The 27,124-nt window shown below is 38.4% G+C and overlaps 2 protein-coding genes and 1 long non-coding RNA gene across 3 annotated transcripts; 2 read left to right on the top strand and 1 right to left on the bottom strand.

Annotated features, from left to right (window-relative positions):
- Positions 1 to 7,467: 7,467 nt before the first annotated feature.
- On the top strand, positions 7,468 to 13,298 carry LOC145040976 (uncharacterized). The gene is made up of 5 exons (XM_078988853.1): positions 7,468 to 7,715; positions 8,153 to 8,748; positions 8,875 to 9,336; positions 9,935 to 10,174; positions 12,358 to 13,298. The coding sequence occupies exons 1-5, from the start codon at positions 7,468 to 7,470 to the stop codon at positions 13,296 to 13,298; spliced, it is 2,487 nt and encodes an 828-aa protein (XP_078844979.1).
- Positions 13,299 to 20,311: 7,013 nt separating this feature from the next.
- LOC145040221 (uncharacterized) lies at positions 20,312 to 21,040 on the top strand. The gene is made up of 2 exons (XR_013679885.1): positions 20,312 to 20,582; positions 20,650 to 21,040. It is a non-coding gene; the product is annotated as an uncharacterized LOC145040221 (long non-coding RNA).
- Positions 21,041 to 21,786: 746 nt separating this feature from the next.
- LOC145040975 (uncharacterized) lies at positions 21,787 to 24,728 on the bottom strand. The gene is made up of 5 exons (XM_078988852.1): positions 24,434 to 24,728; positions 23,298 to 24,367; positions 22,758 to 23,227; positions 22,156 to 22,679; positions 21,787 to 22,088 (listed from the first exon to the last, which is right to left on the bottom strand). Exons 1-5 carry the CDS (start codon positions 24,726 to 24,728, stop codon positions 21,787 to 21,789), a joined length of 2,661 nt encoding a protein of 886 aa, XP_078844978.1.
- Positions 24,729 to 27,124: the final 2,396 nt, after the last annotated feature.

The raw sequence follows: 27,124 nt of genomic DNA, 5'->3' as shown, positions 1-27,124 counted from the left end.
TAGAATTCTGCATTTTTAACTCATTCATATACAAAATAGAGCCGAAGACCGTCAATACTGCTCTTGATCATTCTGATTGGGTTCAAGCAATGCAAGACGAACTCAATGAGTTCGAAAGAAATAAGGTCTGGCAACTTATTCCAACTCCGGAAGATGCCTCGGTTGTCGGTCTCAAATAGGTATTCAGAAACAAACTGGATAAGGAGGGCAATGTGATCCTGAATAAACCTCGGCTAGTGGTGAAAGGATATTGCCAAGAAGAAGGAATCGATTGCGAAGAGACATTCGCTCCAGTTGCAAGACTGGAATCAGTTCGAATTTTTATTGCCTATGCAGCACACAAAAACTTTGAGGTCTTCTAAATGGATGTGAATTGTGCCTTTCTGAATGGCGAACTTGAAGAAACCGTGTACGTGGAGCAACCTCCTGGCTTTATAAATGAAAAGCATCCAAATCACTGCTACATCTTGGATAAAGCTGTTTATGGTCTGAAACAAGCTCCTAGGGCATGGTATGAAACTTTATGTAAGTTTTTAAAGATGTCTAAATTTAAACAGGTTTCGGTTGACCCAACCTTCTTTCGTAAAAAGGAAGGTAACCACCTCATGATTGTTCAAATCTATGTCGACGATATCATCTTCGGCTCTACGAATCCCAGCCTAACAGCTGAATTCAGGAAGTTGATGGAGAATAAGTTTGAAATGAGCTCAATGGGTCCGATTAACTTTTTCCTTGGCTTAAATATTAGACAGGGACCCGAAGGAATCTTTATTAACCAGGAAGCATACACAAAGACTCTCCTTGCCAAATTCGGCATGATGGGAGATTCAAAGGTCAAAGTCCCTATGGCATTCGGCACGAAACTCACACCATCTTTGGAAAAACCGGCAGTCGACATCACACCATATCGCCAAATGATTGGTTCCCTAATGTATCTCATAGCTAGCAGGCCCGATATAATGTTTTCAGTATGCTATTGTGCCAGGTTTCAAGCAAGTCCTCGCGAACCACACATGCTGGCAGTGAAGAATATTTTCCGATATTTGAAGCGAACCACCTCTCTCGGTCTCTGGTATCCATCAAACTCAGGCTTCCTTGTCCAAGCCTACTCAGATGCCGATTTAGGCGGATGCGGTCTCGACCGAAAAAGTACCACAGGAGGCTGTCAATTTCTAGACAGAAAGTTAGTTAGCTGGCAATCGAAGAAACAAACTTGTGTTTCTCTATCTACAGCCGAAGCAGAGTATATTGCAGCCGCCTCCTGCACATCACAAGTGATTTGGATCCAAAGTCAACTCCGGGACTATGGACTCAATATGAAAAAGAACCCACTATACTGTGACTCAGAAAGTGCAATTAGGATCTTTCATAACCCGGTGCAACACTCCAAGACCAAGCATATAGCACTAAGGTATCACTTTATTAAGGATCATGTGGAAGATGGAAACGTCGAAATTCACTTTCTCCGAACCACTGATCAACTGGCCGACATCTTCACTAAAGCCCTTTCTGAAGCAAGTTTTAATAAGATCCTGCAAGGCCTAGGTATGATAGAATCGGAGTCAGTACCAAAAGCACCTTTTCAAAACTAAAAATTGAAAGTGAAATGAACCGAACGCTCGGTCTATTTTGGGCGTGGTTCACACAGGAACCGAAATGAACCGAATGCTCGGTCTATTTCGGGTTCGGTCCAACTATACTTGTTTTCACTTATCTCAAAAAGGTGTTGTTTAAAGGTTGTATTTTTTTTGTTTTGTTTCTCTCTTTTTCAGAAAATTTCAAAAATCCAAAAATATTTTATCTTTCTGTTTTTATTCTTTTTCAGAAAATTTCAAAAATCCAAAAATATTTTATCTTTCTGTTTTTTTTTTTTTCAGAAAATTTCAAAAATCCAAAAACATTTTATATTTCTGTTTTTAGTATTTTTTTTTCTTCCAAAAAAATTCAAAACTCTCTCTAAGTTTTCTCTGTCTCGAATGTGTGTTTGGTTTGTTTGGTGTATCTCTTTATTCTTCTTAGGTGATACGAATACAAGTATAACCGATTGTGGATCTAAGACAGGTATGATTCAATTTCATAATGAACTAGTTAAGGGTCCCTAGAAGCATGTTGCTGCATGTTGTCTTAAGCCTCTACGATCTTGAGTAGGCCTTAATGATTCGATCTATACCTATCGTTTCTTCCAAATCAGGCTAATTTATACCACTCGGTCTAGAGCTACCTTACTCTTCTCATACGAGTTAAGAGTTTCTCTGCTCTATCAGGATTATCTAGCAGAAGGTACATTCGGCCCTTCAGCCACCTCCTTATATTCGTCGTCTACTTTCGGCTCACCAACGTAAGCCTTGAGACTCTCGGTCTTTAACACTGAGGTTTATGGTTACACAACATCTGTGTTTATTATCTTAGATACATTTACCACGTGCCGAGTGAAACCCAATATCCAACACCAACAATAAATTGACGGTGAATTATATATTCAAGAACTTACTGGTTACCTAAGGAAATCTCCTTTTATTTTTGTGTGATCTTTTATGAAATTGTCTACAGCCAAGGCATTTCTTCCCAAACAGATCCAATTTTTTTTTTTGAGAAATCTGATTCCAATCATCTTTCCAACAAGTCACTAAATATATTCAAAACCTACTTGTTTAACATATCACATCGGTCTCACAAGTACTTCTTTCAGTTTCGGCCTTATGTTAAGATCCGAAATTCTGAATCGAAGCGAAATCCACCCTTTTAAAGCCTCATTAAAAGATGCCTTTCGACACTTCTTAACAGGTGCTTGATCGTATTCAACGGGAAACCACACAGACACTTTGAAGTTTCTCTTAACTTTGAAGGAAGAGATTCGTGCCCGGGATCTATTGTTTTGTGTCTATATTGACATCACAAATTCTCACATAGATATAGCTTTATTTCTTTATCTTTGACACTCTATGCACGAAAATCTTTGATTTTCCAAAAGTCTGGTTCGGTACTCTACTAGCTGCTTTCCCTAACGAAGCTTTGGTTATTAATAATGTATTCAACAAGGATAGGCTGTGATTTTTATCAGTCCTTACCTCCTTTTATTGATGACATCTATTTAAAAGATAAGGTGCTGACTCAGCCGGAAGAGTAACGGTTCAGACAGTGATTTGACGGGCATGCGTGCAAAAAGGAAACAATTTTCTCTCTCATGCGTAATCATCGGGGATGCTAACTGTCAATTTTCAATCACATCAAGCGCCGTTCCGAGTTCCGAGAAGATTTGGGGGCGAATTTTTCTCTCTCCTCCATAACCGATATAAAGGGTTCAACCCTGGATATTTCTCCTCTTCATCGCAACCACAAAGCACACAAAGGTTTTTATCCTACTATTCCTCTTCTTATTTAAAGCGTTCAACAATGGCAGATTCCTCTTCAGTCCATGAAACCTCTTCCCGATCTACCATTCTTCCAATCCGACCACAGCAAAGCCTTGTCATCGATCTCAACCCAATATCCTATGATGCATTTATGTATCCGATAGTGGAGTGTCTCAAATACTCTCCACTAATTCTCACACTCTCTAAGGTTGAAATCGTACTGATGGAATGTCTCTAACAAGTTTTCTCCACCGCCCACTACGACAAGTCTGTTGATCGTATCTACTTCGACATTCTTGACAACAAATCCTCTATCTCCAAGCAGTGATTTTGCGGGATTCTAGGGTTTAAACCTGACGAATCGAGGGTTAACCCTGATTCAATCACTGTGGGTCAACTCTTCTCCATGTTTTATAACATGGGATAAACAGAAATCCTTACGATGGTGACAAAATTCAAGAAGTCGTGCCTTCCTCCTCAATGGAATGACTTTTTCACGATCCTCTTCAAGGGTTTATCTGAGCGAAGTGCAGGTTCTGATGGGGCCAGCCGATTATTCATGACCATCCTTTATGGTCTGTATAATGGACTCAACCTTGATTACAGTTCGGTCCTGTGGCAACAATTGATTCAAAACCTTGGCTCTACCTCTCGGCACACTGAAATATCTTATGTCGAGTTTTGGACGATCGTCACCAAAAGGGCCATGGACAAATATCATGTCCCCACAGTGGCCAACTCTCCTCTCTCCTCGATTGGTGTGTTTCAAACCACCAAGATTATTGTGACTAATCCCTCCAAATTTATTTTTGTTGGATCAATTCCAGAGTCCATGTACGCTGGTGTATCCAAGGAGAGCAGGATCTTAAAAACCTACAAGGAGTTTCCTCCTTCGGGTCCGAGAGAGTTGACACCTGAGATGCTTCAGTCTATTAATGACGCAGACAAACCTGCCACCAGGGGAAAGAAACCAGAGAAAGGGAAAATCAAGAAAGCTGCAAAAGGAGCAAAAGGCCCTACTCCTAAGAAGCGAAAGTTGACAAAAGCAGCCCGATCTCCTCCACCGAAGAAGAAGAAAACACAACTGAAGCAAAAACTAGTTGTTGCTTCTTCCACGAGTGATTCAGACGATGAAATTTCAGACTCTGAAGAGTCGATTCGAGGCGACTCTCCTCCCCGTTCTCCTATTCATGAGGTACCTACTGTCACCGAACCTATATCTTCTCCACCTATTACTATATCTATTTCCATTCCCACCATAACCTCCTCTATTTCTATTCCCCCCATAACTACCTCTACTTACATTCAACCCACTTTTATTCCTATACCACCACCCATTTTCTCTGAAGCCACTACAACAACCACTGGAGTTCGAACCAACGAATCTGATACAGGGGATCGTACTTCAGCACCCGAACATACACCTACACTCGAACCAACTTCAGCACCCGAACCTACTCCCACTACTGGACCATCCACTACACCCTTATCTCCCACTCACTCAGCTGAAACCGAGACATTTCTAGGAGGGGAAGATATGACCTTCGATTCCATTTACTACAGCCCCTACCAGGTTCAAAGTGATGATGATGATGATGCTCCTGTCACCAAAAAGCACATCAAGGAACTCCACGAGAAGATTGATAATCTCGTTGCTTCCTCCTCTACCTCAAAGTCTCATATCTCGGAAGCCGCCATTAAGGGGATGGTGGACACTTTCACCAAAGCACACGAAGCCTCAATCAACTCCGCTACTACTGCTATTGACAAATCTACAAAGGCTTGTGCTGCTGCGACCAAAAAATTTGAAAAACTATTTCAAGAAGCTAACATCTTTCTGGAGTCTTTGCAGGGGCAGCCGAAACTAATTCCAAAAGGGTTCGCTCGGTTGTGGAGAAGCTGGCCACTTCCCTAGAAACAGAAAAACAGTACTTTGCCAGCCTTCATCAAACCCTCAAAGAAGACAATCAATCTTTTCAGTCTTCTGTTGCCGATCGTCTGCTCAACTTCCAGCAAACCCTTGCCATAGAATCTTCTTCAAAGGATGAACTTGCTCGCAAAACATCTGAGCTCCAACTTTCAAGTCATCAACTCTCCCAAGAAGAGAAGGAGGTCGATTCTCTTTGGTCTAAGAAAGTTGTGATTCAAAGTTGTGTTTCGGATGTCCACGACGCTCTATCCAATATTATTGAAGCCCATGACCCGATTCTCAACTACTCGGTGAGGCGAACTCTTGCTGAGAAGCTTGCTCCTACCCTTGCCTTGCTTAGCCGAATTGAGGGGCTTCCTGAGCAGGTGGCCCATCCGAAACAAGGGGGAGAAAAGACTTCAAAGGCCACAGCTCAATCTCAACCTCCTCCTATTCCTAAATCTCAATCTCAACCACTTCCAATCTCTTCATTAGTTCCTCCTAGAGCAACCAAACCAACAACTGTTCATGCATCAGGTTTGAGTGTTCAAGACAAAGGCAAATAGGTTCTCAATGACAGTGATGAAAGTGAGGACAAAGAAACTATTGCTGATATTCTGAAGAAATAGGCTAGAGAGTAGGAGCTTGATGCAAATGCTCGGATTGCTAAAGAGGCTGAAGCTAATGAGAGGAAGATAAAGGAGGCTCATGATCTCCTTGAAAGCAGAAAAACTCTATTTCCTCCTTGGACTCTTGAAGAGCTTGTTAAAGAAGCTATCGAGTCCCCAACACCCTTTAGCTTGAACCCGTGATCTCCTTGGACCGGGTCAATTCGGTTGATTCTCAATTTGACATGCCCTTGACCAGAAAGGCCTTTATCTTTCATGCGTTCGCCCACATAGCTGAAGTCCCTCATCCTCACCTGAAGGTAGATAGGGAACTTATAGACTTCTATCTGAGGACTGCTCAACCTCAGTATCAGACGTGGAGTGCACAGAAGATTATCAATGTTTGGGTCCTCAAACCCGTTCGGGAGGGTAACTTCACAAATGTCAGATTCAAGATCTTGAGGGGGTCCGACAAAATCGAACATGCCATCTCTCTAGCTGATCATCCCAATTTAAATCCTCATGACTGGATAATCCTGCACAACATTCTCCTCATCAATGAAATGGAATATGGGCCAATCATAGATCATTTCAAAAGGATGTTGGTGTGCTATATTTTGGAGGTTGCCAAGTTGGATCAAGAAGTTGCAAGTGTCCTCAGAAAGAAGCCTACTATCACTCCAGTTGGTTCTACAAGTGATTTAAATAGAATACATATGGGGAAGATTGACCCAAAGCAAAACTCAGTCATGTTCACCAGGGAAGAAGGTCAGAAATGCTTATTCGCTTTGGCTGACAAACATTTTTACACCACTTCCTGCTTGGAGCATGTTCTGGGAATCATCAATCGGTGCAAGCAGAATTCGGAAAGTGATAAGAAATACTTCAACGACATGATCAACTGGTATATTCACTTCCGACAAACACTTCTGGCCATTATTCCATGCTTGTTCAAGACCGTGAAGAAAGCTGGTGCCGCAGGTGCAAGTAAGCCGAAGTGAGGTCCCGTCCCAATTGACGCAAAGGGGGAGATTGTTGGGTTTAAAATGTGTTGCATCTTGGGCTCGTTTCTTAGTCCAATTTTGTATCCGGATTGGGCTTGTCAATCCGCGATTTAATATTTAGGGTTTTAGTATTTATAGATGCTTGCATGCATCTTGGTACGTAGTTGTTAAGTCGATCTTTCATAACATTTTTGTTTTTATCGATTGTAACCCTAAAAAGCCTCTACAGCGGAAGTTCTTCTTCGAGCTCTGCTGAGGCGTGAATATATTGAATCATTCAGCTCATTATTGGTTCATTCTTTTGTGTGTTATTTTTATTGCTTGATTCTGATAAACCTGCGTAAGATCTAACTGATCAAACAGAATTTTCGTCTCATCAAATACTGTTTATGAGTTGTGCATGTGTTTTGGTTTGTCTATGTGTTTAAGACCGTAAACTGTGTTTACGACCGTAAACCCTATTTACGGTAGTAAACCCAGTTTACGGTCTGGTCTTGTATAAATAGTGGAGGAGTCGTTCTTTTGTGTTTGTTGATGCTGTCACGTTTACACAGAGTCCATAGAGTTGTACGTGACGATTTTTGAATATAATCATGCGCAAGATTGGTTCCTTTTCATCTTATTCTTCTTGTGTGATTGATTGTTTCTTAACTACTGGTAAAGATCCATATTCGGACCTTACAATTGGTATCAGAGCAAAAACCGGTGTTAAGGCTTCTTTCAATCTATTTTTTGGGCTATTTCAACCAATATCTTTGAAGTACGAATCTGTTGTTAGTGTTTATGTGGTGACGGGAAGTGCTTCTACTGAAAACAATCGTGTTTATCGTGTTTATAAGGGGTTTCTGGGAGTTTGTTGTCGATCGTAAACTCCATTTACGATTGTTGAATCAAGAACATAAAGAACTGTAATCTTAGAATCATCATAAACCATAAACTAATTTGCAAGGATCGCAAACACATAAACCGGAAACTCATAAACCGTAAACTCCTATACCGTAAACCCTGCTTACGGTCGTAATCCCCTGGACCGTAAACCTAGTTTACGGTCGTAAACTCTTTCAACCATAAACTCAAAATTTTAAACTAAATTTGCTTAATTTGCTTGATTTCAAATGGATTCTACTGGTCAAAATCATTTCCATGAACTTGACACCATTATGGGCACCACCACAAGAATTCCAAGATTGATGTATGCAGATGGTTTCCCCGAATGGAAGTATAGAATTGAAAAGTACATCAAAATGAAAGACTTTAAGGTTTGGAGAAGCATTCTAGAGGCCCTGTTAGAATCACCACGATAGTTGGGGGCCAAGTGATTGACAAGGAGGTTGAAAACTACACTGATGAGGAGTTTGAAAAAATTAAGGAGCAAAAAAGGGCTTTAGCCACATTAACTATGGCATTATCTCCCGACATCGCTCAAGGTTTTCATGAGTACACTTCAGCTAAAGATCTATGGGAAGCCCTAATTGAAGTTTATGAGGGCAATGGGGATATTAAGGAGAGTCGCCAGGACATGTTGAGACAAAAGTTCAACATGTTTAACTACATTCCAGGAGAGACTCTTGAGGCTCAATTGCAGAGGTTCACAACTCTCACAACGTACATGAACATATATGGGATTTACTTGACCAAGTCAGAAATCAACAAGAAGCTTCTCAACGCTCTTCCCAGATCTTGGGATATGAATGTTGCTGTGATCAAAAAGACTAAGGATCTAAACTGTCTCACTCTTTCTGAAACCATGGCAATCATCAAAGCCTGTGATATTGATGACAAACAGAGAGAAATCAATCACGTGATCTCATACTCTACTGCAAATCTTGGGATCTCATCCAACAATGCTTTATCCTTAATCATGTCCTCTTCAGGTCAAGGGTTTGCTGCTAAACCACCTCATATTTAGACCTTCACTACTGCATCACCTATTCCTCATCCTCAAATTCAACCATCTGTCTCCACACATGTTGTTTCCTCTCCAAATGTGTCTGATGTAGCCTCTTCCTCAAACCCTAAGGATACTGATGAGAATCTGACTCTAGAAGTTGGGCTTGTTAACTGCTACAATGCTTTTGTAGATGGAGATCTTCTACCTCAGCTGTCATTTGCTGATTTGGATCAGATTCATCCTGAAGACGTGGAAGAGATGGACATCACGTGGAAGATTGCTATGGCTGTTTTCAGGGCCAAGCAGTTTGCTAAGAAGACTGGAAAAAGCAACTGGGGCATGAATGCTGACAAGAAGGTGGGATTCAACAAGAGCATGTTAAGATGTTTCAACTGCCACGAGCCGGGTCACTTTGCTCGTGATTATCCAAAGCCAAACCGCATGGTCAACAACAACAGAACGATGGTAGCAGTGGCAAACAACCATGCAGGTGTTGCAGCTAATGGTGAGACAGCTATGGTCGCACAGTCTTTTGACTGGGAGGACCAGATTCAGGCTTTGAATATCTCAGGTCTAGAAAATGCTCACTAGCTCAGATTGATGATGTTTCCTTAAAAACTGATGAATCTGATCCCGAGGCAGAAATGATGGAGCTGCAGTTTGCTTTCATGACGTCTACCTCTTTTGAGCCCAAGAAAAGCGAGGTAACTCTAACATCTTGTTCTTATACATGTAAAGAATATGTTAAAGTTCTTCGTGATGAAATCCAATTATTGTGTAGAGAAGTACAGGACCTTACATGTGAGGGCTACCAACTTAGGAAATGACAAAAGCCCCTTAAAGCTCAATTAGAAGCTAAAATAAACGATTTTAGAAGAGTCCAGGCAGAGTACAGTGAGAAATGTGAACTGTACAATTATGTTAAAAGTCAAAATGATGCGTTGACTGTCGAGCTTGATACATTAAAGAAAAGATTTGATTCTGCAAACTTTGCTTTTCAAAAATTCGATGGATCAAGCGAGGTAGTTGCCAACATGATTGATCACTGCATGGATTTCAACGAAATCAATAAAAGGGTTTGGGATACGATAGTGTGCCTCCTCCTTATAATCACACATATCTGTATCAACCCTTGTCTAACGATGAGATTGCTAATAAATCATTTATAGGTTATGGTAAACCATCTGGTTTCATCTCAGGAGGATTTATAAATGTTGAAAGTACTAACGCTTCTACTTCCTATGCAGATCAACCCTTAGAACAGGCGAAGCATGGAGTTGGAGTTTCTGTTTCTGTTTCTATTCCTAATTCTGATATTTCTATTTCTTTTTGTGATTCAAATGTTAAGACTGATGATGTTTTGTGTGATGTTCTAATTCTGATCCAGTTGAATTTAATTTCTTTGATATGTTTGATGAACTGTTTGGTAATTTTGATGCTTGTGATAATCATGAAACACCATCAACTCTACAAGTCACAACAACTCAGACACCCTCTCTTATATCTCAATCTAGTCCTCATTCATGTTCTTCTGAGAAAAGTAAGAGTGTCCATAAGGAAAACAAATCTGATAAATGTAGTACAAGTTCAAATAATAAACAAATTTGTTTTAATTGTGGTGTTGGTGGTCATATAGCTAGGAATTGTCAAAACAAGATCTTTGTAAACTATTTGTCACCAAGAGGAGAGAACGAATCTCGAGGAAGGTCATTAATTAGAAAATTATCAAGATATCATTCTCGAAATGATGATTGGAAAGATGACCGAAGTAGAAAAAGGGCTGTTTTCAAAAGAATAAAAAGGTTTTTGTCAACAAAACTCAAAATAGTTTGCCAAAACCAAACAAGGCTCAGCCAAAATCGGCTTCATCAAAAGGCCATTTTGGATCTTCAATCAATTCTCGTAGAACATCCAGAGGCTTAGTGCAAACTAAAATGAAACCTATTTTAAAACCATCATAAAATTTAATAAAACCTAAATCTCATTGGGTGCCCAAGTGAATTTCCAATCCATCATTACCACCTTCTATAGTGATTAGGAATGAGGATCCTTGTTTGAAATCTTTAAATTTTAATTCAGAGAAAGTGAAAAGGAAACCCAGGATAGTGATGACCTGGGTTCCCAAATCTAAATGATTCCGCTTATTTTGCAGGGACAGTTGCAGAGGAATGTCATCCGTCCTTGGTACGTCGACAGCGGATGCTCCCACCATATGACTGGAGACATCTCCCAATTGATCGAAATTCAATCTTTTAATGGGGGTTATGTTTCCTTTGCGAGCGGTGATGTGTGTGAAACGAACTAGTTTTAATCCTACTTTTAGTTGATACATTAAGCACACAAAGGCAGTGAACATGTCTTTTAGTGGTATAGTTGGATAAGTAGGGTGTCGAACTCAGGGAACGGAAATTAATCTAATAACTAATTTTAACTAAACAAGTAATAAAAGTAAAAGGGTTTTTCTCTAGTTTTACAAGACTAGAAACTTAAACACATCACTTAAGCACTTAACTAACTAAACAATTAAAGCAAATGACAAATTCACCAAATTTAATAAAGGGTTTCTGTTTAGGTTCAACCAATTCACTCCTACGGTTATTTAAATGATAAATCAATTATTATCGGTTACAACTATAGTGGTTAGGTTCATGTTCATTATTCCTCAGTTCAATTGTTTGGATTAAATAAGATTTGTAATTGGTTAATCAAGTTGGTATTTCAATTAACCTCCTGTTTGTTGGTTTCTCAAACAAGCTCACACATTAATTTACCCATTCTCTAAATAATCCTAGTTTCATATTCATTATTCCTAGGCATATGATAAAGTGTTCACATAACATATGAGGTTAACAACTAAGAGATGTTCATGCAGCTTAATTGCCTTCCAATTAACAGAAAATAGTTGTTATTAATGCATAAGGTTCTTTAACAAACTTAATTTAATAAAATCACCAAATAACAATCAATCAAAAAGTAATAATTAAACCATAGGAGTAACTTGGTCTTCCCAACAGAAACAAAACGAATTTAGTTCATAGTCATAGCAAAAACAAACTCAAAATCAAATTCAACTAGGATAAACATGATTAATTCCTAAGGTTAAGTGGAATGAATAACCTAAATTGCCTTGATTCTTCAAAGGATTGAAGGTTAGGGTTTCTCATCTCTTCAAAGGGTTCTTTTTCGCAGATGCAGCTCTCAAAAACGCCAAAAGTCATTTCCATTCGGATAATGGTTCGATATTTATAATTATCACCAAACAGGGGGTACTCGGCGAGTAGAACACCCAACATGCCAAGTAGGTGCATAAAATCCTCCTTATGCCAGGAGTATTGACTTATCTTCTGGAATATTCTTGGGTACTCGCCGAGTAACCTCGAGAACTCGTCGAGTAGATGCACTTTTGTTCCTCATTCTTCATTCTTTGGTCTCTCATTGCTTCTCCTTGTTCCCTTTCACTTCCAAGCATGTCTTTTGGACTGAAAACAAAATTTAAGCATTATTAAGTACCTTTTGTCCACATTATGCACATAGTTAGCTAAAAATGAATAAAAATGTATGCTAAACATATGACTAATTGTGCAAATATCAGGTGGAGATGGTGGAAAGATCACACAAAGAGGAACTGTCACAAATGGAGTGTTAAGCTTTGAGAATGTCAACTTCGCTCCCGAGTTAAAGCAAAGCTTGTTGATCATTTCTCAAATTTGCGACAAAGGCTATTCTACCCATTTTACCGACAAAGAATGTATGATTCTCAAGCCAGGCATTGTTATCCCGGAAGAGTGGATTCTTGTTAAGTCTAAGCAGGATGGAAATGCTTACATTATTGACATGAACAGCAACCTTCCTGAACAAGTCACTTGCCTTTTCTCAAAACTCTTTGAACAAAACACAATGGTATGGCACCGAAGGCTCGGTCATGCTAACGCAAAAAACTTGAATCACCTAGCTAAAAATGAGATGCCCCGAGGCCTACCTGTCAGAGACTTTATTACATTTGAGAAGTGTGTTTCATGTGCTCAAGGCAAACACCATAGGAAACCACACCTTCCCAAGCAAGTAAATTCAATCAGTCAAGTGCTCCAATTATTGCATATGGACTTATTTGGTACGGTCAACGTCCTGAGCATCAATAGAAGCTCGTATTGTCTAGTTGTGATCGATGAATTCTCTCGGTTTACGTGGGTCTTCTTCTTATTCAACAAAGTGGGAGTTGCTGATCTGATTAAGAAGTTCGTAGTGATGATTGAGAAGCAAACCAATAACCAAGTGAAGGCACTCCGTACTGACAATGGAATTGAGTTCAAGAATTCGGTTTTTGATCACTTCTATGCAGAAAAGGGAATAGTGCGTCAATACAGCTCCGCTCACACGCCTCAACAGAACGGTGTTGCTGAAAGGAGAAATAGAACATTGAAAGATGCCGCAAGGACAATGCTTTGTGATTCCAAACTACCTGTTTTCTTTTGGGCCGAGGCGATTAACATTGCTTGCTATGTGCAGAGTCGTGTTCTAATCAACAAAGCGTAAATGAACACCCCATACAAAATTCTCTATGGACACAAGCCTTCCGTTAGCCATTTCCACGTATTTGGCTATCCTTGCACCCTTCTTCACTTGGATTCCAACCCTAAATTCAATGCCAAAGCCAATGATTGTTACTTTGTAGGATATGTTGCACGCACCGCGCATTGGGTTTACAACAAAAAGACTAAGCAGATAGTCGAATCCTATGACGTGCGCTGGTTGGAGGAGAATGACAGATGCTCGAGTGGGTCCTGACTGGTTATTTGATTACACATCACTTTTCAAATCTCTCAATGTGTCTTCAGATGGTTCAAGTGGATCCTCTTCTGGTTCAAAGATTGTGTATGAAGACGAAGACAAAGAAGTTGTCTACAGACCTCCAACGGTTGAGGGGGAGTTCTTTGCTACATCTGAAGGAAGGTTCTCTTCTCCACCTGAGGGGGAGTCATCTGATCAACCAAATAGTCCAGAGTCTAAGGAAGTAAATGAAACCCCTAATGTTGATGCTACACCTCTTACACCTATTGAGATAGAGTTCATGTCTAGAGATGCTTCCGCTGTCAATCCAACTTTTATGGAACTACTCTTTCCTGAAGAAATCGCTAATGAGTTTGTAGCAGATCGTGCTGGATGATCCTCCGGTCACTCATGCAGAGTTCAAATCCATGATTTACAGGTTGAGAGAGTGTTGCTTATCTTATGCCATCACAGTAAATCCCATCATCTATCAGAATATCATCCGGGAGTTTTGGCAGACAGCTAAAATGGAAAATGTCAATGGAGAAATTGCAATTGAAGTTGTAGTCAAAGGTTGCAAGATCAAGATTACAGAGCAGTACATCAGAGACACTTTGTTGGTCGATGATGAATCCAATTTCCCTACTGAAATTGGAATTGATGATGTACAATAGATCCTTTAGAGGATGGGATATGAGGGTGTCTACCCTCCCACAGTGAAGAAGCTCATGCCTCCTTACTGGCGATTCTTAGCACACGTATTCGTGAGCTGCATTTCTGGAAAGAGATCTGGAGCTGATGAGATCTCCCTCAGGAACATAGCGGCAATTGTCTCATTGGCTGTTGGCATAAAGTTTAATTTCTCAAATTTCATTTTCGATGAATTCCTGGTGAACATCAACGCCATGACCCGGAGAACCATAGATGTACTCTTGCTTTATCCAAGGTTCATTCAAGTATTCACTGACGACCAGTTTCCATAAATGATCAAGGATAGTGACAAGTTGGACATAAAATCCTTGGGCACTCACACAGTTGGTCTTATCAAGAAAAATAAAAAGGGCAAGGTTGTCTTTCAAGGTTTACATCCCCTGGTGAAGTTTGGGAATCTTGCTAAAATTGGTGAATCCTCAAAGTCCCATGGAGTATCTGATAATCCATCATCAGAGCCCATTTCATATGAAAGGGTTGTGTCTGATGATGTCATTACTATTTTAGATCATGATGCCGATGAAAATGTTGCTGCAAATGCCCAAGTTGCCGAAGAACACAAATTGCAATCCGTACCAGTTCAAGGGGATTACAATGAGGGATCGGGGAACGAGAAAGAAGAGTTCGAGGATGTCGACCTTACCAAACTCGATAAAGATGATATTCCATTTAACTTCAGCAATAATGATGATTTTATGACTGGAGAAAACCTTGACAACTTGATTGACAATGTTGATGAAGTTGTTCATACGACAACAGAGACAAGGGAAAAAGAAGATGTTTTCATAGCTACACCTCCTGTTTCCAAACCAACGGCGGAAATAGCAACTCCTATGGTGACGGTGTAAGGGATTCCTCCCCTTGATGTCGTTTTACCTACATCTACGCCAATGGAAAGTGATCCCACCACCAATCAAGCCTCTCCTCCACCTAGCAAAAGACGCAGACTCGTTCTGAGATTGGCAACTCAGAGTGCTACAACTCAAAATTTTACAGCTCCACCAACAATCACACCTGTTATTGTTTCATTTGAACCTTTCAGTGAAGGCCCTAGTACTGTATTTGAAGCTGGTGGCTCTTCATTCCAAACAATTCTCTCTCCTCCCAGGCCAGATAACGATGAAGCCTCGGTTAGGCTTTCCAAGCTCTTAGCAGAGGAACAATTTTCTACGCCACCCTCTCACGGCAAAGGAATTTTTATTGGGGGTGACGGTTCAAGAGAAGGACTTCCTACACTTCGTGGACTCCAGAATCAGGTTGACGTTCTAAATCAGAAGAATGTTGATCTTGATCAAAGGAATATTGAGCTAGTCATCAAGTTCGATAACCTTCAAACTGAAAACACAGAGCTCAGTATTCAAGTGGCCGAGCTTAGCGAAGGGAATGCTCTCAAGACGAAGCAAATTGCTGATCTTCAGACACAATTTGGCCTCTTAACCGCAAATTTCCTCGATTTGAAGAAGAAACTAGAAGATAAATTTGGTGATGAATTCAAGTCACCTGTTGACGAATCACAGATCAATCCTCCCATTCAAGATGGTCCAAGTGTTGATGCTCCCGTTGTTTCTCAACCAATCATATCCACCATCATCGTGGATCGTTTTGAAGTAGATCCAGAACTAGCTTCAAGGGCAGCATCATCAAAAGGTGCTAAAAGGAAGAAGGTTGCTGAAAAATCGGCTAACAAAGGCAAATGGTTATTCAAGAGGAGTGTGGATCATAGGGCACCTTGGGATAAGCCCTAAATCACCTTCACAGACCTAAGCACTCATACTTTCAGGGACACCTATGGTGATAGGTTAGGAATCATTTTGTGGGGATTCCATGACACTATGGACATGTTTATGGTGAGAAGGAAGAGCGGGAATAAGGAACTGTACAAGGATGCTCATGATTTTCACTCTTTTACTAAAGTTGACCTTATCGAGCTATCCAAAGCCCACTTCTTAAATCCGTTAGGAAATCTCAGAGCTAGTCAGTTTAAATCTTTCTTGGATGATCAAGTGGCCAAAGGCTTTCCGTTAATGAAGACTGCAGAATCTTTTGTTGAAGTTCACAAGCATATCATTGATCCCAAGACAAATGAGCCTCTTCGTACGGTGATGTGGCCTGCTACTGCTCAAGTCAAACATATTCCCATTCTTCAAATTTTCCTGATGGGTCTCTTCAATCCATGCTATATTGGGTGTATGATGATTCTTCAGATGTTGTTGTTATCAAGGTCAAGGAAGATTGTATTCACTTGTATGACAAAAGGGATATGCTTCAATTTGGCGAGCGAGACATACATCAACTTGCAAATCATCAGATTATAGTAGCTGAAGAAGTTTTTGAGCCTGCTGCAAAAAAGTACACGCGGATGGTGGCTACGATCATTGACAAGAGAATATGGAATGGAGCAATGGGAAGATCTGATGTGCTGGTAGTCGACAAGGACTGAGTTCTAGCTAGTACCAAACCAAGGGGGAGATTGAAGGATCCAGTTAATAGTCTGGTCTAGGCTTTGATATGTATATTGTTTTGGATAGAGTCTGTAATATTGTTTATGATTTGTGCATGCGTTTTGGTTTGTCTATGTGTTTAAGACCATAAACTGTGTTCTAGTTTACGGCCGTAAACCCTGTTTACGGTAGTAAACCCAGTTTACGGTCTGGTCTTGTATAAATAGTGGAGGATTCGGTCTTTTGTGTTTGTTGATGCCATCACCTTTACACAGAGTCCATTGAGTGGTACCTGATGATTTTTTAATATAATCGTGTGCAAGCTTGGTTCCTTTTCATCTTATTCTTCTTGTGTGATTGATTGTTGCTTAACTACTAGTAAAGATCCATATTCGGACCTTACAGTTGCCCTAGAAACTCGATGAGTCAGATCGTGTTTAGAAACTCGATGAGTCGAATCATGTTTCCTTGCCTTCTGAACATCAAGTGAACTCATCGAGTTGATGAAACAACTCGGCGAGTTAGCTAGGGTTTGATTAGGTTGACTGGACTCGGTAGGAACTCGATGAGTCGCTAGATGTACTCGATGAGTTGAGGTTAACATGGATTGTTGACGTTGACTTTGACCAAGGTTGACCAGGGTTGACCTTGAGGGTAATTTTGGGATTATGAAAAGTCTATCAAATGATGCTTACAGGCAGTTGAGTGGGGGCAACACGTGGGATATATCTAGTTCTAGCTTGTTAGTCAGCACTCGAGAGAGGTGAATCTTCTGACCATACCAATGGGTCTAAGGCACCAAGGTCGGCCCATTTTATGTTATGTGATACACTAGCGTTTGTAGAGATATGTGGTATGATAGTTAGCTTTGTGCTAAGTAGTATGCTAGTGATTGTATGTTATTGCATGGAAGACCCCGGCAGGAGCCCGTGGCAGTTGGATATAAGACCATGTGGGGTAGGCCATGACATTCCTAGGAAAAGACCATGTGGGGTAGCCCATGACATGATGGTATAAGACCCTGGGTAGACCACGACATCCTTACAGGTTTATGTATGTGTATGTAGTATATTAGACACTTTTGTGATATGATATGCTAAGTTGATTATGTATGTTATTGCATGAAAGACCCCGGGGAGAGCCCGTGGCAGTTGGATGTAAGACCATGTGGGGTAGCCCATGGCATTCCCAGGTAAAGACCATGTGGGGTAGCCCATGGCACGAAGGTTTAAGACCCTGGGGGGAGGCCACGATATCCTTACAGGTTTATGTATGCATGGCTTATATGGTATATGTAGCTTCATAGCTAATATGATATGTGTTACGTGGATTGTGTGTGGGGTATGCTCAAGGGAACTCACTAAGCATAGCTTACATGTTGTGGATTTGGTTGAGGTACATCGGATCCCAAGGGCAAGGGCAATGCTTGATGGTGCAGCGTCCACTCTCACACAGGCGTTTTATGGGACACTCTGAAATTTTAAATAAAAGTTGTAAGTGATATGAGTTTGAAAACAATTATATATGGGATTTTGTAATTTATGGAAATGTGTTTGGATAATCAAAAATGAAAATTTTCCTTTGAAAAATTGAGTCATTACAGGAGAATGTATTGTGTTGATCTGATGTCCGAAACCTCTTCAATCGATCTACAGAACCCGCAAAACTCTGAAACAGTGAAATGGATGTGATGGTTTTTGATCGATATGGGTAAATATGAGGCATTGCTACCCCAAATTTTTGACTTTACGTTTGCTCCTGGTAACGTGTAATATTTCCCCAAATCATCTATTCACCATCAATTTAACACAATCGTCTTCTTCGGACACATAACCACATGTAAGATCGGTGCTATTGTCCTCTAATATTACTACTAAACTTAGTCACAATCTATGTATATATATATATATATATATATATATATATATATATATATATATATATATGATGACCCCCTCTCCATGTTAACATAAAAATGAATCAAAGACGGATACAATTAATCTTTCCACCTTTTCTACTTGCAGAGGCGATATTTGGTGTTAGAACATGGTAAAAAAAAATCAGATATTGCTTACCAGGTTCTCAATTTAATTCTCATGAAACCCCATCACAAATCCGACAGCACTGATCGCTCCGAGAAATTGCATCACCATGTAGAACATTGCCTGGTTAACGATACTTTTGTTACAAATAAAAATCTAAATGTTACACCTGGATTGATATGCCCTCTGTTTGAGATTTGACCTCATCCATTACAGTTAATACCAAAATGTAGAGGAACAAGAAAGGTGTGATAAACTCTGGGATACAAGTTCTTTAAAACGACCATGACGACAACTCGCCTAGCTTGAAGAATAACTCCGATGGTGGCTCCTTGTAGTCTTTATCAGGCCAAGGGATTTGACCATGGTAGGTCTGCAGGTTGTGACGATTTCTAGAAGAAACAGTTTGATCAAAGTTCACATTTTGAAGTTGTAGAACTTAAAAAACTCGAATCAAGAAAAATGTGTGTTCTTTTTAGGAAGAAGACATATATATATATATATATATATATATATATATATATATAGAGAGAGAGAGAGAGAGAGAGGGTGGGACCCCTTGCATATTAAATTTTATTTTTTTTTAATTAAGAAAAACCCTCATAAATGGTCCCTGTGGTAGTGAAGTTACGAAAATGTCCTTCACTTAACGGACAAATATTGACGGAGTCAACCATAAGGATTAAACATTAAAAGTTTTGAAACCACAAGGATCATTCGTAAGGTTTTTTTAAAGTTAGGAATGAAACTTCAGATTTTGTGAAACGACAGGGACCATTTATGAAGTTTTGTCATATTTATTCTATAATTCATTCATACATTCAAGTATGCACAAGTATGCAATTGACAATTATAAATTGATAATCCTCATTCCTCAATTTCTCATAATCTATTGTAGTATTGGTATTACCTGATTATCATGACCAATAATGAAGAATCATAAAGTGATAATCGACCCCTTACCCTTCCTCTCGCTGAGTAGTTGTGGTTTGTCTCATTGAGGTTTAAGTTATTGTCGTTGGACGTCTGGATGTTGATCGACGATTGCTATTCTTTTTTTTAAACGACAATGTGATCGATGCCTTCTTGCTTTTGTTCGACGCAACCTTCTCCCGTATGTAATGAAGTGATGATGCTAGATGCTTTAGATTTGTATTGGACTAAAACTATACATATTATTAAAAGAAAAATTAGGCCCCTTGAAGTTCCAATGTCCACCTTGCACATGTTCTAGATGGGGCCTAGTTATACAATGCTATGTTATATGTTCATAATTAAATAGTATTTTTTTTGTTACCTAATATAGTAAAATTTAACTATAAACATATAAGACATATGTTGTCCGTATTTCAAAATTTTAATATACTTTTATGTTTTGTTCCTAATTACTCTCCTAATTTTTTTTCTTTCTTTCCTAATGTTTCTCGTATTCATAGCTAAAGATCCTATTTATTCTCCAAAAAAGTAAGGGAAAATGACCTTTGAGGGTAATAAAGTATTCGTCTTGTATTCATTAGGTCCCTTATCTTTTTTTTGTCTTTATTATACCATTGAACTTGTAATCCCTGTTCACCAAAGCCCTTGATACCAGTTGTTGTAGGTTACTAGTTATGTGGATATTACGTGGCATTATGTGCCATAAACTGGGCTTATTAATTGCAAAGTTAAGTACTGCATCTTCTTGCCCGTTCTTGCCCTAGATCGACATGTCTTCTTCTTCTTCTTCTATTTCTTCCAAACGAAATGTTGAATTTCAACCTGAAAATCCTTGTTACTGTGGGTTACCATCTCGTGTACGAACTTCACGAACTAAAGACAATCCAGGAAAAAAATTCAGATTGTGCCCTAACTCCATGGTAAAGCAATTGTTTTTTACTTTTCGTTTTATCTTCTTTCTTTAACCAATTTGTTACTTTTTTCAAGAATGAAGGACCAAAATGCAAGTTCTGGGAATGGTTGGAGCCTGAAACCCCCGAAAATGAAGTCAATTCTGGGAAGGACAAAAAAGAACCGTGCAATTTAACCCTCAAAGTTTCTATATTGGAAAACGAGATCAGCATATGTAAGATGAAGATGGAACAAGAAAATTTGGTTGTTAGACAAGAGTTTGAAAAACTCAAATGGAAGCTATTTACTCATAAAGTTGTGATGATTGTGTTGTTTCTGTTGTTTGTGTTTAAGAAGTAGTTTAGCCCTTAATTTAACCCTTAGTTTAGCTGTATTCAAAGACTAAATGTAATCCTTAATGTTGTAATTTGTTTGATGTATTATGACTAAATCTTTTTGATTAATGATAGTTTGATGTTTTGAGTGCTTTCCAAGAAGTATTAATATGTTTAAAAGGTTAATGAATTGGACATGATGCATGGGTAAAATGGTCCAGATTAAATTTGGCAGTCAATTGTTATTGTGTTGATGTGATCCAATGGTAAAATGGTCCAGAATAACCACATTGGATACATCAAACATTTCTTAATGTATTAAGACTAAATCTTGGCATTAATCAATTGTTAATGTGTTGATGTGATCCAAGGGTAAAATGGTCCAGATTAAATTTGGCAGTAATCAATTGTTATTGTGTTGATGTGATCCAAGGGTAAAATGGTCCAGATTAACCACATTGGATACATCAAACATTTCTTAATGTATCAAGACTAAATCTTGGCATTAATCAATTGTTAATGTCTTGATGTGATCCAAGGGTAAAATGGTCCATATTAAATTTGGCAGTAATCAATTGTTAATGTGTTGATGTGATCCAAGGGTAATATGGTCCAGATTAACAACAACAACAACACCAAACTTTGCTTAATGTAGTAATACTAAATTTACTTGATTTATGATAGATAATATAAGATTAAACAATCTATATGCAAATAACCGTACACCAAAGCATATAGATAAAAGACAAAGTTGTAATATTCCATCATCATGTGCACTATTACAAAAGCTGTGCCCACAGTTGTCCTAATATGTCAAAAGATGTGCCATGTGCCCACAGTTGTCCTAATATCCCAATTACATATTTATAAGACTAAAAGTTTGTCTTTCCAAATAAAATCATTCCAACACCATTGGGTTGTGTCCAGTGCTTCCTTCTTTCTTCAAAACCTTCCTCCTCAACCCTATCTTGGTAATTCTTTCTGAGTATTTTCGTATCCTCTGCCTAGTTGCAACTGGTTGAGCAGGGACATCAACATCTGGATGTGGATCATCTACTTGAACTGGTTCAACATGTGGAGCTGGTACATCAATTGGATCCACTGGATCTGCTTGAACTGGATCAACCTGTGGAGCTGGTACTTGAACTGGATCCACTAGATCTGCTTGAACTGGATCCACTTGAACTGGTTCCACTTTACCTGCTATACAAATATGTAGCTAATGAGTTGGATGTTCCATTTAAATTATATTGTTTTAATAGCATACCTTTCTCTTTTTTACATTTTTTAGGTTTCTTGTTTTTTGGCCTTGAAGTGGATGCTACATCTGCTGGTCTAGTAGGACATGTTGATCTATTGTGGCCCCTTTCTCTACAAATACTGCATCTATTAACTGAACCTGCTTTTGAGATAGTATGCCTTGTTTTCCCCTTGCTTTCCATCTCAGATTGATCTTTTTTCCTTTTAAGGGTTGGCCTTCCTGGTAACCTTCTTTTTTGAGGAGGCAATGGCTTCATGTAGGGAGCTCCAGGCCACATGGAACTACCATTAAGTGGGTTAATGGTATGGTTGTAACAAGTCAAGAACATGGCTGTATGGAACCATGGTGCAACATAATCCTCTGCATTCCTGTTAAGGTATGAAATGGCTGCCACTGCATGCACACATGGGATACCTGATACTTGCCAAGATCTACATCCACATGTGTTGTTGTTAAGGTCCACAGCATATCCATCATTTCCAATCCTAACTTCATATTGTTGTATCCCAGATGGTATAACACCCCAAAATCTGCCCAAAAAAATAAGAAGTTCTATTAATCTTATAGATGAGACATATAATATTTATAAAATAGAAGTTATATCATACCTTTGCTGTTTCTTTAGCTTTGATATCTTCAACCTTATAGATGGACATATTTTTAAATTCCCCCAACTTTGTCCCTCTTGCAACATTTTATACATCCTCTCCATTGCATAAATCCTTATCTCTTCCAACATGGTGATGAGTGGCCTTTTCCTAGCAAGATCAATAACAGAGTTGAAACTTTCTGATATGCCATTCTCATAAGCATCACAAGCCCTGTCCACTTCAAAGAATGCCCTGCACCAACTTTTAGGGTCCCTTTCCATGAGGTGTTCATAAGCCAAAGGATCAATTTTTTTTATGGAATTCATTTCTGCCTCAAATTTTGGTTGAGTAGTACTAGCAGCTGCTGCCCAAAACAACTTCCTATATTGTTCACCTTTGAAACTTTTCTTGAAGTTAGCATAGATGTGCCTAGCACATTGTCTATGCTCTGCTGCTGGAACCCTTTCTTTGACAGCCTCTATTAATCCCTGAAAGAAAGCATGAAATAGATGACATAACAAAAACATTCAACTTAAACAAAACAAAACAGAAATATACCTTGTGTTGGTCTGATATGAGGGTCAATCCATGACCAATTCCCATTTCAATGTCATCCAGAAGGAGGTCAAGAAACCACTTCCATGTTTCCTTATTTTCAACTTCCACCACAGCCCATGCAATAGGGAAGATGTGGTTGTTTGCATCCCTACCCATAGCTGCTAACAGTTGGCCTCTACATATACCCTTTAAAAAACAACCATCTACCCCTATTACCCTCCTACATGTTGCAATCCAACCATCCTTCACACCCTTAAAACAAACATACATTTTAGAAAAGTAGGTTGTGGAATCAGGCATGACATTCACATCTATCTTTACTGTTGAACCAGGATTTGTCCTCATTATTTCTTCTCCATAACTCCATACTTTACCATAATGTTCTATCAAACTACCCTCTATCTCATCCAAAGCATATCTCCTAGCATTTCTACATTGAGTGACACTAACAATCAAGTTAAACTTTGTACTCACTTTGGCCTTCATTTTCCTTATGCTCATTTTAGGGTTCTTCAGAAGTTGATTCTTAAAATGCATTCCAATCCATTTATATGTTACAATGGAACCAAGTTTGAAGACTCTTGAACAGTTATGTTCATCAACTAATGACTTAATTTGGAAAGACCTTTCACTGCTCATCCAGGAAGCCCACAGTCTAAAAGGACAAGAGGGGTTCTTGTTCTCTTTACAACATCTCACTAATAACCTCTGACTATCATTTTTCTCAAAATAAAGGTTGTACCCATTCTTCACTGCATAGTTAGTCAAACAATTTTTCAATTCCATGGGGTTAGAGAATCTCATACCTAGAATTGGCACCATTTTGTCCCATTTCTGGTTCTCATTATGGACAGGGTACACTGGTTTGTCATCTCCATTCTTGGTTTCAACCTCATCAGTTTCAGCCTCATCATTTATATCCTTACACATACCTGACACCCGATGTAAGAATTTATCACCAATAGTCTTGTCAAGAGAAGGAATGTAATCATCTGCTTCATGCTCATATGGAATATCATCAGAAAGTTGTGAATCTTTATCATCATCCAGGTCTTCGTCGAAATAATGCCCTTCATCATCAGCTCAATCAAGTACAGGTTCATTTTCGTGGTCTATATACACATTCATTCTTAGACCGGCTTCATCACTATAACCCGTTTCAATAAACTCAAAGTAGTCAGCATCATTCGTAATTCTCCTAATACCCTCTGCCAATGGTTCATTTCTAGTGCAATAATATACATTATCACAACTGCCTTCAATCAACTTTGCAATGAACAAGTTAAAGTCTTTGAAATCCATTGCACCAAAATCGACATCACAGATTGAAACAACAACAGCGTTCAAGTACACTAATGGTTTTGGTGCGAATAAACCATTATAATGTAAATAAACTGTTAAATACTTACTTTGTTTGGAATCGGAGGCCATCTTCTTCACTATAACACTCGCATTCACCAGTTGTCTTCAATTTCCTAACCGTATGCTTCGATTGAACTTTTTATTCCCTTAATTAAAAAGAACCCTAACTGTAAGGACAAACGGGTGAAAGAGAAACATGTGTTCTAATTCCACGTAATAAGACATGTCATCTCTAATTAAATGTGGTAACCGGTAAAACAGGTGATAACCGGTTACGGTGGCTTTGGTGAACAGGGATTACAAGTTCAATGGTATAATAAAGACAAAAAAAAGATAAGGGACCTAATGAATACAAGACGAATACTTTATTACCCTCAAAGATCATTTTCCCAAAAAGTAAATATTCTCTTATCTTTTCTTCCTATTTATTTTTCAAGAAATTAAATATTCTTTTTTTTTTAAACGGTAAATCTAATATCCTTAAATCTATTTACTTAAACGTTCCCCCTTATTTTATTGTGCAATGTTCGAATTTTACAATTAACACCCTTCAATTACGGCTCAGCCACTCCTTCACATTTCTTGGCGAATTCCTGCAGGTCTCGACTTGTCCGGAAAAAAAATCGAATCGAGTGCCTTGGATATAAATTCTTATATCATTATCCTTAACGATATGCAAATCCTCGAATATGCATGCAAGCTGTTCGACGGAATGCCTCAACTAATACGAAACTCCACCATGTAATGTCGTCGTACAGATGCATGAAATCTTCAGTTCTTACGAATATGATATCTACCAGATTGATATTGGACTCACGAAAATGATTTTGATTATTTCATGGGGTTTGGTGAAAGAGAATCATGAGATAAGATTTGCATGCTAGAATATTTCAAGAGTTGGTGAAATCGAATCACGACAGTGATTGGGATTCTTAATTCCTTCTACGTCTGTACCCGATTGACTTCTATATATATCATAAGGTGGAGTTTGGGGGTTCATCAGTCAACCTTATTTTAGGAGTTCTTCAGGAGTTTTCACTTCGTTCTCATAGTGACGAGGGTATATTTGTAAATTCATACGCAAAGGTCAGTTCTATACTTCTATTGTTTTTTTTTTCCTTCAGTTTTTTAATGTCCATGTTTGTCTGAACGATTTAAATCGATGAGTAGGGAAATATGTAATGTTTTTCTATATTTTATACATAAAAAAATTAATAATATTAGTACAGAAATAAAGAAACAGTAAAGTTCACTTCAGTGGTTGAAAAAGAGTGATGAATGTCATAATAAATAAATGGATATTTAATTATTTATTGAAAAAAAAAACCGCCAAAACAGATCTTTATAGGGTTGGGACTTGAAATTTGGGTGCATTGAAACCTTTTTCGCCGGCAACTTGCAACTGCATCGCGGGAAAACAAAACACCCGCCGTATAACGGCAAAAGATCAAACGTGTGGGTGCATAATAAAATAAAGGATATCACATAAAAATTGTATATGAATAAAGAATTTAATATAACTAACTAAGGGGTATTTGGATTAGATTTTTAGCTTATTGATTATAACTTATTTGTGGTGGGAATTAGTAATAAGCAATAAGCATGGGGATGAATGCTTATTAAAATTAGCTTATTTAGCCTAATAAACTGGATTTTATCCAAACACTTAAATTAGCTTATTGTGGGAATAAGCAATAAGCATCTCTTTTTTTCCTATCCAAACACCCTCTAACTTTGGATAAAACAGTAAAAAGTATTTACACAAATGATAAGTTTTATCGCAAAAATAATTACATTTTACATAAGATGACGAGCGTAACTTGTTAAATTTAAAACACATTACGTATACATGTTTTCATAAAATAAAGAATATATCTTGTTTATTTTTTTAATTTAAGGCCAAATTCTGTAAAAAAAATTACTGTCGTTTGATTTTGAAGTGATATAATTGTTGTTTTATGATAATATAAGTCAAAAACAGTTGTCGTTTGAAGAAATATTTAAAAAAAAAATGTTGTGAGAAACCGATTATTTAGATAAGTATAAACCTACATAAACCACCTAATGTATCATTCTTCGAAAATGATCATACTAATTAATGTGAATATATATCACTCATTACGAGGTATATTAGTGAAAGTCGTGCATGATATGGATTATGGATATCATTCTACTTGCATATGAGCGATAGAGCGGTATTTGTAAATACCGGATGCTGGTATAGTAACCATATGGCTTGATTAAAGGGTAAAGGAAAATTGAAGCATGTTACTCGCTATAAATATAAGAGAAAATGGTCAGAGATCACGTACACCGGGAATGAAGGTTTAGACTTTAGATAGAAATTCATGTGCTCCAAAAACCTTTTTATATATTTATCATTTCACAATTTTGGTACTTCACTTCTGGTCAACTAAAACTACATTTTATTTAAGTTTGGCCTCATATATTTTAAACTAGTTTAT

This window comes from Lactuca saligna, chromosome 4 (genome assembly GCF_052625555.1).
Source record: "Lactuca saligna cultivar CGN05327 chromosome 4, ASM5262555v1, whole genome shotgun sequence".
Taxonomy (NCBI): Eukaryota; Viridiplantae; Streptophyta; class Magnoliopsida; order Asterales; family Asteraceae; genus Lactuca; species Lactuca saligna.
Note: the sequence above shows the minus strand (reverse complement) of the source record. Positions and strands in the feature narration are given on the sequence as shown.

What these genes read in the sequence shown, in the direction of transcription:
- LOC145040976 (XM_078988853.1), top strand. Translation starts at nt 7,468, where the DNA reads ATGCGCAAGATTGGTTCCTTTTCATCTTATTCTTCTTGTGTGATTGAT. An exon ending in TCAGGCTTTGAATATCTCAG is followed by an intron (nt 9,337 to 9,934) that starts GTCTAGAAAATG and finishes AATCATTTATAG; the next exon opens with GTTATGGTAAACCATCTGGT. An exon ending in GAATTTAATTTCTTTGATAT is followed by an intron (nt 10,175 to 12,357) that starts GTTTGATGAACT and finishes TGCAAATATCAG; the next exon opens with GTGGAGATGGTGGAAAGATC.
- LOC145040975 (XM_078988852.1), bottom strand. Translation starts at nt 24,728, where the DNA reads ATGGCCTCCGATTCCAAACAAAGTAAGTATTTAACAGTTTATTTACAT. An exon ending in AAGCTAAAGAAACAGCAAAG is followed by an intron (nt 22,680 to 22,757) that starts GTATGATATAAC and finishes TTTTTTGGGCAG; the next exon opens with ATTTTGGGGTGTTATACCAT. An exon ending in AAAATGTAAAAAAGAGAAAG is followed by an intron (nt 22,089 to 22,155) that starts GTATGCTATTAA and finishes TTTGTATAGCAG; the next exon opens with GTAAAGTGGAACCAGTTCAA.